Genomic DNA, 15,858 nt, shown 5'->3' on the forward strand with positions numbered 1-15,858 from the left:
TTGCAACCTACATGTCTGTGATAACATGTGCTCTTTAAAAGGAACCAGATACCAAAATTGTGTTTCTGTTTAATTAGTTTTACCACAATTGTTGGATGTAACATGCATGATTGCCATCACAGAAAGAATTTAAAGTTATATCTCTTTACTTGAATCAAATGATTGACATTGTACCTTTCCCATACCGTCAGGGTCACTGCCTTCTGTTGTAGCCAGTCAGTTTGTTTCCCTTATTTTCTGCCTGGGGGCCCCACAGGCAATGACAGAACATTCATAAAATGGGAAAAACGTGAATGGAGAAACCCAAATCCTCTGGGGCAGCAGTATCCTCAGAGCTGTGTGAGTGCACCTTTCAGTGCAGGACCTGTCTCTACAAGGATCAGGCTCGTCCCACGCTCTCAGCTCCTGCCTGTTGCAAGGCCATTCTCACCTGCTTCGGTAGTCCCTGCTTAGGGGTGTCACTGTCTCCATTTTGGTAAGCTTTTGTAGATGAAGATCTTTGCCTGAACAGCAGCTAGTTTAATGCCTGAGAGGACCTTAACTGGTGAATGGAGAGCAGAGAGGGGCAGCCCCCATTCCCATGGGGAGGCAGCATGTGGGAAAGGCAACATTCCTGCCTGCTGTGGGGTCAGCCTGCTATTTTCACAAAGATCCGTTTCTTCACACATTAGGAGTCCTTCCTACATCTAAAATACTTTTTAGAAAGCGATTCATAAAAGTATTACTCCTAAAAGTAATACTTTTAGAAGCAATACATAAAAGCAGCAACAGTGGTTTTGTGTGGCCAAACCCACGGGATGCATTTAGTCCATCTATGATTTTCCATAGTGATCCCCTTTTCCATTGGTCTCTCCCTATGCACTGCTGACACAAGATTTCTTATCTAAAAAAAAAATAAAAATCCCATCAGCATGCTGTTTGAAGCAGGCTGTAACTTTCTGGTATCTCTGCCCTGTTTTCCAAAACCAGGCTGAATTCACAGTGCAGGTGTGTGAGAGCCTGAGCAGGCTGGGAGCAGCACGCACTGGCAAATAAGGCAAGAGAAACTCCTACCGTCGACCACGGGTTTGGGCTGCGAGCTCTTCAGCCGCAGTGAGGGCCTGAAGCGGGTTCGGTCGTTGAAGCTCCAGCTCTTCTGGACTTTGGTTGGGCTGCCCTCGGTGGCAATGTCAGCACTTGGTGACCGGCGATCTCCAACTGAAGACTGCCTGTTCTTTATACTTTGACCTCGTGGGCTGGCCATCCGGACCCGCTCCTTAAAACTTAGCTTTTGACTGTGAGGAAGAGAAATGTATTTTATTTCATGGTTCTTCCACTTCTTTTTCATTTATTATATGATATTAGGAAAAAATTTCTAAAAATTCTCAATAGTATGAATTTGTTTCTTACACATTTTTATTTTAACTGACTATTTAATTTGTGAATGAAACTTATTTGAGATAAATGTTTTTTGATAGAGACCTTATCAATGTCAGTCTATCTTACAATACAGAATAACCTTGTAAAGGAAATTAAAATTAACAAATAGAAAAAAATTCACCCAATTATTATATATTAATTTTTTTTTCTATTCCTTGAATTTTAAATAGGTTTATTTCCATCTTAGTCAGCCCAGCTCAGTGCATTTCTGCCCATCTCTTCAGATAAGCAAGAACAAAATGTATTCTAGTATTACTGCATGCCATGTAGTATTGTCTGGGTTTTTTTAAGCAGGCAAAAATAGTTAGTATATTCATGCTTTTTCAAGATGTGTCACTTGCAACATTTCATATGCAATGTTAGTGATCACTCATATCCAGAATACCTTGTTACAGCACTTACCTGGACAAGACAAAACCAAAATTGACAAAACATCCAAGAAACAGCATGATGACCGATTAACAGAAATGTAATGATGTGCTGTGTGCTCACTAAGGTCATGGCTGGAGATGAAGCTGGGAGCTGACTGCCTGCAGGTGGTATTGGACAGGCGCTTTAGGGCAGGTATGAGAGCCAAGCTCATGACTGTGACTGCTGGATCAATGGTGGCCCTGTGGTCTTAGAGCTGGACAGTTGTAAGCTGATTTTTTTCCCCTCCTGTGCTTACAACTCTCCCCTCCAGTCAGATAAATGTGGGATATATAGGTTTTCTACCTCACAGTGCTTAAATTACCTTTGCTCATGTTCAAATATATCTGGTGAATATCCTGTGGTCACCGTGGCTATCCACCTACACTTTTTCATTATTTAACCTTTCTGCCTCTGTTTGTCTCTTCCTGTAGCAGAAGGCAGAAAGGGAAAACAGAAAGCAAGTCTGATACCAATGTTTGGAAACCCTTGTTTTACCTACAAGGTTAAGTTCAATCACTTGTACAAGGGAATGGTCATTCATCTTGATCAGTGGTCCTGTTCTTGCAAGGGGAGAGATGAAGTGAGCAATGCAGGAGCTGCTCATGCTATGATGTTACTGGGTCTTGCAGTTTTACTGCCCTGGCACAGGCTTTGGGGGGTGCTTTTAAAACACTTATAGCAAAGGCTGTCTACCTGCAAATTATAATTGTACTTGAAGTTAAGTACTCTCTTGAAGTTACTAGTACTCTCAAAGTCTTTGCTTTTAACTTCAGCATGCCCATAAAATATTTTCAAGAGAAATGAATTCTCCAGCTAATTAATACCAACATGGACTGTGTGGTTCTTCGATGTTTAACCTACTGCACTCTGAAAATTCAGTGTTAATATGTAATTATATGAAATGGAAAGTAGTTATAAAATTCTGTGTCTGTGAAATGTTGAGATAATCGGATATATTTGTCCATGCATAGCATAGCACAGCATAGTATAACATTTCATTCTGAATACAAACATCACTGAGAGCAGAAAGGATGCAGTTTGTAGCAGGCAAAGCACATGCTGGGAAGCTTATAATAAGATAATTTCAAAGAATGCTAAAAATGAGCACATCAATAGAAAGATTATTAGATAAATGTATTTCTATATGGCATGTTGAATCACTTGAAAGAGTATCTTTAGTGTAATTTCTGAATGTAATCCCCTTCTTCCCTTGCCCAAAGTAAGCAATTGTTGAAATAAACACATCATGGTGCTGGAAGTGTTATCTATTTCCATTGCAAATTGTTACCAAGACCTGCAGTACTGTGTGCTGCTGCATATGCAACACAAAAGACCCACAGAACCTACTATTTGAAAGAAAAGTGAGTTCTAAAATTTATTTTTCAATAAAAATTACATTTCAAGACTGAATTACATTTCAGCTCAGGAATCTTTTGCATTGTAAAATTTAATGAAAATATCAGCTGTAAAATATTTATTAACCACATTATTGCATTATCATACTATACAGCATGAGGAACAGAATCAAAATGGGCTACTTCTTATAGATATTGTTGCTAGGCATGTGTCCCCTGTGTTTTTTTTAACTCCTCTTATGGCTCAAATTGTATTTGCTACTGAAGCATGAAATCAGATTATATTTTTTTTTTTAATTCTTAGAGTAAAAAAGTTTTTGGACAGGTCTCTCCCTGTTACACTAATTAAGATGAAAGGAAAATTGATGAAATAGCCATAAAAATTACCAGTATGGACCATATTTTTTATAATCCCATTAACTCCAAAACAAAAATGCAAATTAAAAAAAATATGAAAAAAGCACACATGTTGTTCTGTCAATTAATTTGTACTAATGAAAGCAATGGCTGCCTTGAAATTATTTGTACACATGGTTGTTTCATTTATAAAAGCTGAATGGTACACAATGGCTACTTAACCTGAATATCTTTAGTTCTCCAAATCAAAGCAATGAGGCAATGGTGAAAGGAACAGTAGACACTTCATCTGTACTAGAGACATTTTTCAAAAGTGCAACATTGAGAATGAAAATATTAATTTAAAATGCTGACCTCATACTTAAAAAAAAAAATAATTAAAATCTGCTTTGTAGCAATGGCAATATAATGGCATGCCAAGGGTCCATGCGAAGGATGCTGCATCACAAAGAGAAATGCAGCCCCCGAAGGAAGCGTGGTTTGGAAACTCTACTCTGCATCTTAAGAGTTTCTCCAAAGACACTGGTTATAGCAGTTTTTCTCTTCTTGGATCCCTGTTCCTATTTTGAGACTGGTGGGAAATGATCCCGAAGTCACTTGGTCCTACTCAGCACAGGTATAAGTTGTAGGACTTACAGCAGTGGAGAATTCATGCCTGCGAGAAGAAAGCTGCTGTCCTCGGGAGCAGCTTAGGCCTCTTTTATATATGATAAATAACAAATCATGAAGGAATAACTGAATCAGACCATTTGGGGGGCATCCTGACCAGGCTTCTTCCCCCAGTGAAAGTCCCTTTCCTTACAGCTTATATAGTTCCTGGCTCTTGGTTCTCTGTTGTAATAGTTGGGGAGGAAGTATTAGATACAGAGTGGAGACAATCTTATGCTCTTTCAAGCATCCATGGGCATTCCGCACTTGAATCAGTGGCCCCTAAAGCCTTTAGGGCCTTTTACTCTGATTTCATGATGGTTGGATTAGCACAGCCCAGTGCTGTGCTGAAAATCCTTCACCGCTTGCAGGACCTAGCCTATTACATTTTTCTCTCTGCCCTTTTCTCCTCTCTTTTTACAAGATATCTGAAGGAAATCCCTTGGATTGATGTAAACCTATTAATGGCCATTGGAAATTAACATATCCCTCTAAGTACTTCCAAACTTCAGGTTGAATGTTGGCCCAAAAGGCAAAAACCATGAGAAAGAATCAGGAAAATGGAATTACACAAGTTCCTGAATCAAATCTAAACAACAAGAATCTGAAAGACCCACAGATGTCTTCAGTTCTCTGCATTCCTTTAGATGTGTGTCTGTCCATCGTTTCTTGTACCTTACATGACTGATAGTTTATCCCACTTGGTTTATATCCATATTTGCTTCCTATTACAGTCTTCCCTGGCAATGGTAATCTCTTTGGACCTATTGCTCCTCTATTCTTGGAGGCTGCAAGTTGTGGAATGTATTCATATCCACAACACTAGAGCTTTGGAGCATCTTTTAATGGAGATAAATTACAACTGGTACCTGTGGGAAAAAAGCAAGTGACTTTATTTGTTTGCCTTCTGGAAGGTAAGTTGTAGGATCTTCTTCTCGTCAGTACACGCATGAGCTGTTCACTTCCCTGGGATAGTAAATGACTTTATAGTTCTTAATTCTTCTTTTTTAAATTCTGTCCTTTACACCTTTGATTTATGAAGGAATAGGTGTTCAGGGACACTAGAGGTCACTGTAGCTTCATTGCAGGGGGAACGAATGCTTTGCTGGACCAAATGACTAGACTTGAAAAGATTTTGTGTTAATTGATAAATGCCTACAAACCTTTGCTTTTCTCTCCCATACTCACAGCTCTGTCTGTCTTCCATGGACTATCTTAATATACTTTTTGGCTAACTGAGCATCTTTTTGCCTCCAAGTCCCACTTCCCTATTTCTCTGGCTACGTTTGTTCATTTCTGGTCAAGTTCATCTTCTGCCCTGCTTCAGCTGCAGACCTGCAGCACTACTGCTTGCTACTAGTCGCAACATACAATTTGTTTTTCAGCTTTTCATACTGAGCTGACTAGTGGAAGCAGTAGTGGGAAGAAATTGAAATGAATCAGAAGTAACTGAAGGGCCTGAAGGTGAGGGAGAATGCTTTGGATCTTGAGTCAAGACAGAAGCTAAAACTGCTAAAAAATATCACAGAATCATAGAATAGTTTGCGTTGGAAGGGACCTTTAAAGGTCATCTAGTCCAACTTCCTCCTGCAGTGAGCAGGGACATCTTCAACTAGATCAGGTTTCTCAGTCCAGCCTGACCTTGAATGTTTCCAAGGATGGGGCTTCTAAACCACCTCTCTGGGCAAAGAGTTTCACCACCCTCACTGTAAAAAATTTCTTCCTTCTGTCTAGTCTAAATTTCCCCTCTTTTAGTCTAAAACCATTTCCCCTTGTCCTATTGCTACAGGCCCTGCTAAACATCACCCACCGTAAACAACAGCAAGCAAACTTGTGCCAATTTTTAGCAGACAATTTCCAATAAATACAGATGTTGATTCTTACCAGGCCTTCAGATGACTTCACTGAAATTAAGCTAAGATGAACAAATACAAATACAACAGATAGTACAGTGAGGCCTGAAGTACAAATGTTCAAGACTTCTCCACCAGTCTCATGGTAGGAGCGTGGACCCAAGAAATGTAGTGTTACATCTCATACCTTCAATGAGTAATAACAAGAATTTCAGGGATGTAATGACTTAATGTTCAATTGTCAAATAGAAAAAAATAAATTATGTTCAGGGGTTTTGTGTATTTTTTCCTTTTCCAAAACATTTTCCAGATGAAGATAAACTACTTTTTTTTTTCTTCATTTTCTATCATCAGTTTGTACTTCTGTTGTCTTTTAAATTATTTTTTAAATGTAAGGAAAAAAAATAATAAGCTTGAGTTATAAATCAAGAGTTTCTCCCCATAAGATCCATCCATCTAGGAATTACCATTTTTGGTAAGAGACACAATTTCCACAGAATTCAGCTGAAGCAGGTGGTTGATTTCACATGCATTCCTCTACCTTCCAGTACAGGACACAGGCACAGCTTTCACAGGCTGTGTCCAAGGGGATTCTTCTCAACAACAACAATTGCACATTTTGACTGTTGATATTGTCTAGCATGTTATAGCTTAGTATTCCCCACTAATTACTAGATGGAAAACTCAACTGCTGTAGTTATAGAAATCCTCTTGGACTTGGGGAAATATCTTTACCCAAATATTCAACCCCAGTTTCAGATCTCCACAGGGTAAAACATTCCAAAAGTTCAAGTCTCAGGCAGAGAAGGGGAATTGGGCTTCGGCAAACGGTGGCGTGCTGCACACTGCAATTGTCTGGCCAGATGAGTTTCAAAGAACTGGTATTACTAACATTGTCTTCATGTCATTGCAGGCAACAAGCAACAAGGGAATTACAAGCACTTAAAAAAAACCCAAACCAACAAATCAAGAATCCTCCTTTGGAGAAGTAAGGAACTTTAAAGCACTAAGGAGGGGAAGTAAATGAATCATGCACCTGATGTTAGTCAGCATTCTCAAACATCATGTGAATAGGCAGGATGCTGAATACCTATGTTTCCGAGGGGTGTACATCCTGAAGAGCTTCTGTTTATTACTACAAAGCTTACTAGGAGTGAGGGGAGATAGAGGACCATGTTACTGAGCATTCCACTGGTAGGTAAGGGGTTAGGCTCTTTCCACCTCAAGTTAGATTCTGCAACACTGGCAATTTCTTTTTCATACGGTGCATGCAGAGAGTTTATGTTAAATCTGTTTTTAGAAATAGATATGATATAGGAGGTGGAGAGAATTCCAGAGTACAATTTACTTGTTTCCCTCAGAGCAGGGATGAGTGTTTCTCCCAAGCTCCTATACTGGCAAAACTCCTCCTTATTGCACCAGAGAGAGTTGTCTGAATAGGGAATTCAAATTCAGGCTCACTAGTTGCAACACTAGACGGGTGATAATAATTCTTTGCAGACACCCAATGCATGTCCTACACACAGCTTAAGACTGCTTATATTCTCAGAATGTTGCAAGATTCATCAGTCTTGATCTAGTTTCCTGCACGGGAAGAATTTCAGTCACATCATATAATTGAACAGAAATCAGTGTGTGCATTTGTAGATATGGAGAATTTAACATATAGGCTTTTTAAATGACTTGCAGAACTCTAGAGCTGATTTATAGAAATTTCTCATTTACAGCATGGATACACCAGAGAGGTTGTCTACCATTACTTTTGATAAATGATTAATTAGAATACTTGTAATACATTGAGGAATACCACATATATATTTTTCTTAAAATCAGTATGAAGCTACAGCCCCATAAGCACAGCTCTCTCAGCTCAAATGCACAGCAACATTGAGTTACTGAATGAAAGACTATATGTCTATACATGACAAAACACAAGAATTCATTTCTATAAAGTAATTTTGGTAGGAAAGAAAATAATTCACTTTTACCTAAAGTAATAAAAGTTTTTCTCCACTGTTATTAGAATGGAGTACAGAGCAAAGAGCATATTCAGAAACAATCCAATGCACTACTGCAAATACATCTTAATTTAAAGAGTGAAACAAGAAGCAGCTTACTTAGTTCACATAGCATCCCATGCAAGTCACTCAGCATAGCAGTAAGAAAGAAGTTAAATAGTCGAGGACAGTTATCTCAAAGTATGTTGCAGCACTTTGCATTTACATCTTTACCACAAAAGACCACTTACACCACATGTATTTTAAATGATACAAACATATAGCAATATATCAGCTAGGAACAATAAAACAGCCACCAACAAAACACACCTTTTTTAAAAGGCACTGAATGGTCTGTAGGGTTTTTAACTGTAGACCAGGATCTCAGGAGTTAACTAGTTAATTTTCATACCTACACTAATTTGCAACAGTGCACATATTAGTTAAGAGTCTCGAAAGGGACAAACATCTTCCATTCAATGAAAATAAAGTGAAAAAATCTGTCTAAATCATTGACTGCTTTTTAAAACCACAACAGTGACCTTTAATATGGAGCATGTAATACAGTTTTGACAACTGGGTTTTTTCTTTTTTTTTTTTCATTTAGCTTCTACTTATTGCAAGTAAATTTGTCTCTTTAAGTGCTCACAGGTACAAATGGGAATAACCTCTCCCCTCTGCATAAATCACTATTTTGGAGGTATGTACTCATTTACTGCCAGCTTCAGTCTCATCTTTAAAAAAGCTGAAGTCAGTTTTAAATGTTGCAGTTAAAGGAGTAGGAAATATGTCTGGCAAGTGCAAAAAGTTTTGATCAGGCTGTAATAATTTAATGAGATCAGTATGTTGCTAGCAAGCCTATGCAGGTAATGTATATGAAAAGTCATAGAAACGACAGAGCAGGTGAAGTGCTCATGGGGAACATCTCAGAGCAAATCCAGTCCCCTTAAGTTACTGTGACACTAACAGAAGTTATGTGCACATTGGGGAAAAGGATGGAGTCAGGCACCAGAGGAGCAATCTGGAAAGTGGAATGGGACATGGGTAACTGATGTGAAGACTTTCCACCCCCGACTGAATAACCCAGAAGACTTCTTTGTGAACCACAGTACAACTCGGGGGCTGATGTATTTCAGGGGTTGATGTGTCACCAACACTTCTTTTCTTGGCTTTCATTGTTTTCTGCTAGGAGGTAAACTCCGCCATTCTCTGTGCTGATACGGCAGTGCTGGCTGCCAAACGCCTGCAGACTCCCATCCCTAATGAGTTTCGGAGGTAGTGTAATCTCTCTTTTGTAGCCACTGAGGCCTTTCTTGTCCCTAAGGATTCAAGCTCTTAAGTATGGCAAAGAGCAGCACTTCCACTTAGGACTGTGCATCTCCAGGGCTTTATTTATCCCAGGAGGACAGCCCTGCCAAGGCCTGCCTCTGTGTGCTGTAGGCAGCCAGTCCTCAGCCAACATCCAGGTTGGGTGGAAACACCACCTGCCCTCCTGAGGGGGCTTATTTAAGGAGAGATGCCAGGCTACCTTCTCTACCCAAACACGGCCATGCGAAAGCACAAACTGTGCTGCCGGGAGCAGGTGAGCCACTGCCGTGGTGCTTTCCCCCTACCTGCCGTGTCATAGAATCATAGAATTGCAGAATGGTTTGGGTCAGAAGAGGCCTTTCAAGGTCATCTATTCCAACCACCCTGCAGTGAGCAGGGACATCGTCAACTAGATCAGGTTGCTCAGAGCCCCATCCAACCTGACCTTGAATGTTTCCAGGGATGTGGCTCCTACAATCTCTCTGGACAACCTGTCCCAGTGTTTCACCACCCTCATTGTAAAAAATTTCTTCCTTCTGACTAGTCTAAATCTCTCCTGTTTTAGTTTAAAGCCACTTCCCCTTGTGCTATCGATACAGGCCCTGCTAAAAAGTCCCCCCACAGCCTTCCTGTAGACCCCTTCAGGTACCGGAAGGTCACAATAAAGGTCTCCCTGGAGCCTTCTCTTCTCGAGGCTGAACAGCCCCAACTCTCTCAGCCTTTCTTCATAGGAGAGGTGTTCCATCCCCAAAACGCTCTTTAGGAAGGGATGGCAGGAAAGTTGGAAAAATGTGGAGACATGGCACTGAGGAAGCCTTGAGGATGCTCCTGCAGGGCATCATGGACCCTTGCCGAGGTGACAGCCAGCCAGCACCGTTGAGGGCGTCCTCCCCTGGTGACAGGGGCTGATGGGCTGGTTCACAAAGCCAAATTCAACTGCACGCCTGTAGCTTTCACTGTGATTCCTGGAAACCTTGAGCATCGATTTTATGGCAGAATCCAGGGGACCCACCCTTGCCCAGGAGCTGGGTCTGTGGAGGCTGCTCCACTTGCTTCTCTGCTGCTGTTCAAACTGAGCTCCCCCTCCAAGTTAAAAAGTAAAAGATTGCCTAGTTTTTCCATACAAAAACTGTGACAAAGAAGTAAATTTCAACAGCTTTAGTCTATCAATATGAATTCAAAAAAATGCAATTTGTGATTATTATCAGGTAACAGTTACAGAACCTGAAACATCTAAAAGCCATTAAGAAGCATCGATTTCACAGATAAAATAAATAAAGAAACTACAAACCTGCTAGAAGCTTCCCCTTGTTCTTTTCTTCAGGTCAGGGAGTGGGAGGGAAAAATATACTTGTTATGCAGATAGTAATCACATGACTTAGTTACAGATGATGTTAGACACATGATAAACGTAAATGGATATGTTACTTAGCGTACAACACACACATTACATTGCAACCACAAAAACATTCAAGCAAGACTTGTAACTATAATGCTTCCGAAAAATAAACTTTTCAGTTGTTTTGATACATGCATAACATGCTTAGTACATACCACTGCAGACTGAGTTGGCAAAGCACTTAGGCAAAATGCATTGCTGACACATATATAACAGAAAGCTGTAGGCTCTTATTAGATAAAGTTATCTCTGGTAAATAAAAAGGTTTAATTTTAGGATAGCACAGCAATATGCTTATTTAAAATAACAAGTAGATACACTTTTGAGGGATAGTCATATTTGACAATATTTTAGGTGGAATACAGCTTCATTATTTATATAATTTTATATCCATCCATTTATACCAATGTTGCCTTCAACCTGTTTGTATATGTGAAAAATCAATATTCCATGTAACTTTTAATCTAAAAGCTCCTTTTAGTTTGGAGCATTTTGGAATTGCAGTTATGGTAATGGATTACTTGTGGCTCTGTTCTTGTCAACTCTTTGAAATTCAAAGATCAGCTTTGGGTACCCAGCCAAACCTTTTTTTGGCTGAGTTTTTTGGCACACGATTACCTTTTTACTGTCATGTGGATGTTCATCACCCATCTTTGAGAGAAACCACTAATTCTCTTGCACTGTCTGCAATAACAACAGTTAGGATGCTTATCAGAGCTTTCCCATAAGGCTCTTAGCACTCTCCTTTTTGATTTTTATCGAGTATCTTTTCCTTCCTGATTTGTGCCCCATATTGAATCAGTCAGCTTACTACATTCTGGTAAATCTTTTACTAAACTATTGAAGAGTCTTCTGCTGCCAATGTTCTGTGAATTCTCACCCAAACTAGCACATTAAATATTCCCTCTCTGCCAAAATGTGACAGCAGGTCCTTTTAGTCATGTTCCACTGACTGTGCCTATAAGCAAGGATATAATTTGCCCTAAGTAAATACTGAATACATCAGAATTTATGATGAAAAGGAGAAAATTTCCCAGTGCATTCACCTGCAGAACACCATAAGGCTCTCTTCCCTTAGAAAGGTAGATCTGTTGCTATAGCCTTATACAGAGGGACAGGCATAAAAATAGCATTAAATCAAGGAACAAGCTTTGCATTAAACTTAATATTTTCTTCCTTACAGATAACTTGGAACTGGGTGAAATATTCACCTTGATATATGAGTGGGTTTTTGGAAAAATATTTCTAATGCCTGTGGTCAGTGATATTTCTTAGATAAATGGTAATGATTTGTATTTGTCCCACTGTCCTAGGCTCCTAGATAGTATTGATCTGATTTGTTAGTTGAAATTTTTAATGAAGACTTAAGAAGACAAAACAAGACGAAACAGACAAATAGTAATTCTCTATAAGCTTGAACAGACATTGAGAACAGCACCAGCTGCCATATTTGTACCTACTTTGTAGGGCTGCAGGTATGCAAGGCCTTCAAATGAGGCTTCCAGGTAGCAATGGAAACCGATTTCTCATCAGCCGCATAACTACGCCATACACACTACGTGCAGGATATATGGTAAAAAAGAAAAAACAAGGCAAGAGGGAGCAGGGGATGAAACAAAAAATTGAAAAGCAGATTAGTAACCAATACAAGTCATGGCTTTCTTTTATCATTCATAGCACTGATACATGCCTGAGGGGAGGAAGAATACTTTCATAATATCGCCAGGTGGCTGTCAGGTTTGTTCGGCTGGCGTCGGTAGAATAAAATCGCCAAGAAGCCTGGTATGGGGAAACAATAGAAAAGCACAAAGGAACCAAGAACATGAAGTGAAAATGCCACCGCACTGATTATGGAGAGAGGGGATTTTGTTCAGATTGAGATGTTCTATTAGGTTGATGAAGGAAATACCAGTAAAAAAACTACCAAAACTTTTGTGAATCACAGAACACTTTACGTGGTAAAGTAAGAGTTACTGGCTTTGTGGAAACACCAGAAGATATTCAGCACATAAAGGTGCTGAAGTGAAACACAAAAAGCATTGCAGTGATTTATTTGTGACAAGTCCACAAGGGACACCCGCACAAACTTGCAGTCTGAGGTAAAGAAAGTGTTGTAATACATTTTGTAAATGATAATGAAAACCAGACAAAAAGCATTCAGAAGAAAATGGAAGTATTCTCTGTGGTTTGAAATGCTGCTAAATGTTTTAAAACACAAAATAAATCATTTCAAAGGTGAGTGACCGAAGCATAGCACTGAAAATGTATTCACCATTCAGATTTATAACTCCATGTAGATAGTAAGACAGATCCTTGGTTTTACAAACTGGGACAGCTTCCCTGATGTCAGCATAACTATATTCATTTGTACTAGCTGAGTATCTGTGCTTCCTGTATATTGTCAACCATTAAATGTCATCCAGGTATTCTTGTATGGAGACTAATACCCTGTGTTTTCCTACTGCATATCTCCCAGAAATACATCTAGTCTTCATCTATAGATGGAGTATCTGTCACTTCCTTTGTAAATTTTTCCACTGGTTGATCATCCTCATCGTCAAAAATCTCTGCATTATTTTTAATTTGAAACTCTTTAGTTTGGGCTTATAGCCAGATATATTTGTTATGTTTCTGTCTGCTACATTGAATAGTCTTGTAGGTTCCCCTACTTCCTCTCTGGACTTTTATGTTCAAATAACATTAATACTGAATATTTCTTATAAACTAAAGGTATGGAGAAACATTTTAATTTTCTATAGTGGTATCTTAGCTATCTTCAACTCAGGTAAAGGCTCTAGCAAACAGTCTATCTATGGCAATAGAGGAGTTAGCACAGACTAATTCTACAAAGTAAACGATTAGTAAATAGACATGCTGATAAGCTAGAGCATACTGATTTCCATGGTAATTCATTATCAGTATTCACAACAGACAATTTAAAAAAGTCTGGGCACTGTTATAGTAGACAATGATATGCAGTTCAGACACATTTTGAATTTATGCACACAAAATTTTCTTCAGTCCTGGTCTCTTTTTTTCACAATGTTTCTTTGCTTTCTCCAATTTTCCAGTCTCATTTACAAAGAGTAGATGCTGAGTTGATATGTAGCATGTTGGTATCAGCATCACCATACAGAGTGGTAATATCAGCCTTCTCCTCCTTGTTACCTTTCTGGTGCTGTATCTAAAGACTGTAATAAACCAACTGGAATAACGTACTGGGAACTTGTATGAAGCTCTTCTTTCCCTCTCTTTCTCCTCTACATTTCTCATCCTTTGTCAAATCCTTTCCAGGGTCACTAATGCTGGGACAGGGGCCTCTTGTAATAGTCTGAATTCATGGTTTCTAGCTCAAGTTTTGTATTTGGTGTATTAAGTCATTCGGTAGGAATCATTCCACCCTATAAAATCACCCAGATCATCCTCAGGTTCATTTCCATGTGCCTGCCCTCCTGTTTCCTATTCTGCCAGGCCTTGTGCCATTGGCAAATACCTCAGTCAGTAATTTTATATTAATTTCCAGATCACTGAAAATGCTGAACATGAAAATTAATATGTAAATGCTGAACAGCCTTCATCATGGGATCTCTCCACAAATGTCCTCCTTTCTCAATGATTTTGACCACTGAAAGTTACTTTCTGAAATCAGTCAGATAGCTACTCTTAATCTATTTAGCATGCTGTCTTACTAATATTTTGGTTCAACTGTCATACAATAAGAAGAGCTACATCCAAAAACCTCAGTCTATTGTGTGTTTCCTCTGGTAATCAAACTTGTAAGCAGATTAGGTTATATGTGTTATAAAATGTCCCAGACAGTCATTCTACAGTACAAAATATGCAAAAGGAGTGGATTTGTATTTAGTAATTATTAAAATAAATATTAAATCTCAAATATTTAGAATTTAATAATCATTGAACAGTAACAATGGAAAACATTTGTTAACTTTAAGAATGCTTCAAATACAGCCTAGCATCTATCTTGAACTTGGGATTCCAAGAAAATAAACTAAGATGCTGGAAGATTATTTATCCCTTTTTTTTTTCAGTGCATCAAGTAGAGTAAAGCTTGGTGCAAAATCATTCTGTAGAGGATTTTCTCATTTTTAACTAGGACTGTAAGTTAAGGAAAAAACCCATATAGAATAGCTGTTTAACAAACATCATGCCACTTTTGCTTAAAAAATATCTTTCTCCATCGTTAATCTGAATCATTGTGTCAATATTGGAGCTGAAACCACTTCAGACAATTTCAGATATTTTGGAATTGCTAGCGCCTACATTTCCAGCTTTTGAATTGACTAGTAGTGAAAGGAATTATCTGGGCAGGACACTTTTCATTTTCACCAAATATATCACTCATTGGAGCACTCTAAACCCTGTAGTAGATGAAAAGTAGCTTAATATAGGCAGGAGTGCTATGCTGTCAGATGGGTTGTCTAGGGATCAATTCTATTTTTCTACGTAATTCACTAACTGCAGGCATTCAATTGACATCCTTGACTTGGTTTCTTCAGCATGGATAGAAGAACTCAAAAACTATGCTATATACACAATTATGGCAACACATGGCAATCACTGAACAAACTTATTTAATGAAACTAACCAATCTGTTAAAGATTATTTCCACAAAACTTTCCCAATTGAAATAATAAAGCTTGTTCCAATATGTACTTTAAATCACCTACTATTATTTTTTCACTGATTTCATATTTACCTGAATTAGACTGGCAGCTGGATTCCTTCTTTTCTCAAAGTGTTTCTGACGATGCTGTTCCTGCACTTTTAATGCGAATCCTGAGCCAAGGATGCCCTGCAATACAATATGCCATTTATAGAGGTGGTTTCTTCAACAAATGTACATAATCGACTACAAAGATTTTGTGGAGATGTTATGCCATATGTTTGCTTCAGATAACACATTTATGACAGTATATGACAGGCTAAGGCTTAACAACAGTGCCCCTTTCATGGTGAGGCAGGGGACTCCTTACTTAAGAGATAACATCAGTGGCGCTACTCATCCACCACTCATCCCAGTCATTGCTTGGGTTTGTGCTATACTGTTTCTGCAACTCTAAAGGCCATGGAGATATATATATATATATATA

At 38.8% G+C, this 15,858-nt stretch overlaps 1 protein-coding gene across 1 annotated transcript in view; it reads right to left on the reverse strand.

Annotated features, from left to right (window-relative positions):
• Positions 1-15,858, reverse strand: part of LOC104521414 (potassium voltage-gated channel subfamily KQT member 5) — a gene marked incomplete at both ends in the record, with an annotated part of 46,902 nt that overhangs the window by 20,858 nt on the left and 10,186 nt on the right. Inside the window, 4 exons of the mRNA XM_010163399.1 lie at positions 1,054-1,274; positions 10,640-10,666; positions 12,208-12,302; positions 15,465-15,560. Coding sequence (XP_010161701.1) covers positions 1,054-1,274; positions 10,640-10,666; positions 12,208-12,302; positions 15,465-15,560 — 439 coding nt within the window. The remainder of the gene's footprint in view (positions 1-1,053; positions 1,275-10,639; positions 10,667-12,207; positions 12,303-15,464; positions 15,561-15,858) is intronic.

The sequence above is a fragment of the Antrostomus carolinensis genome, unplaced genomic scaffold (genome assembly GCF_000700745.2).
Source record: "Antrostomus carolinensis isolate BGI_N321 unplaced genomic scaffold, ASM70074v2 scaffold1142, whole genome shotgun sequence".
NCBI classification, from domain to species: Eukaryota; Metazoa; Chordata; class Aves; order Caprimulgiformes; family Caprimulgidae; genus Antrostomus; species Antrostomus carolinensis.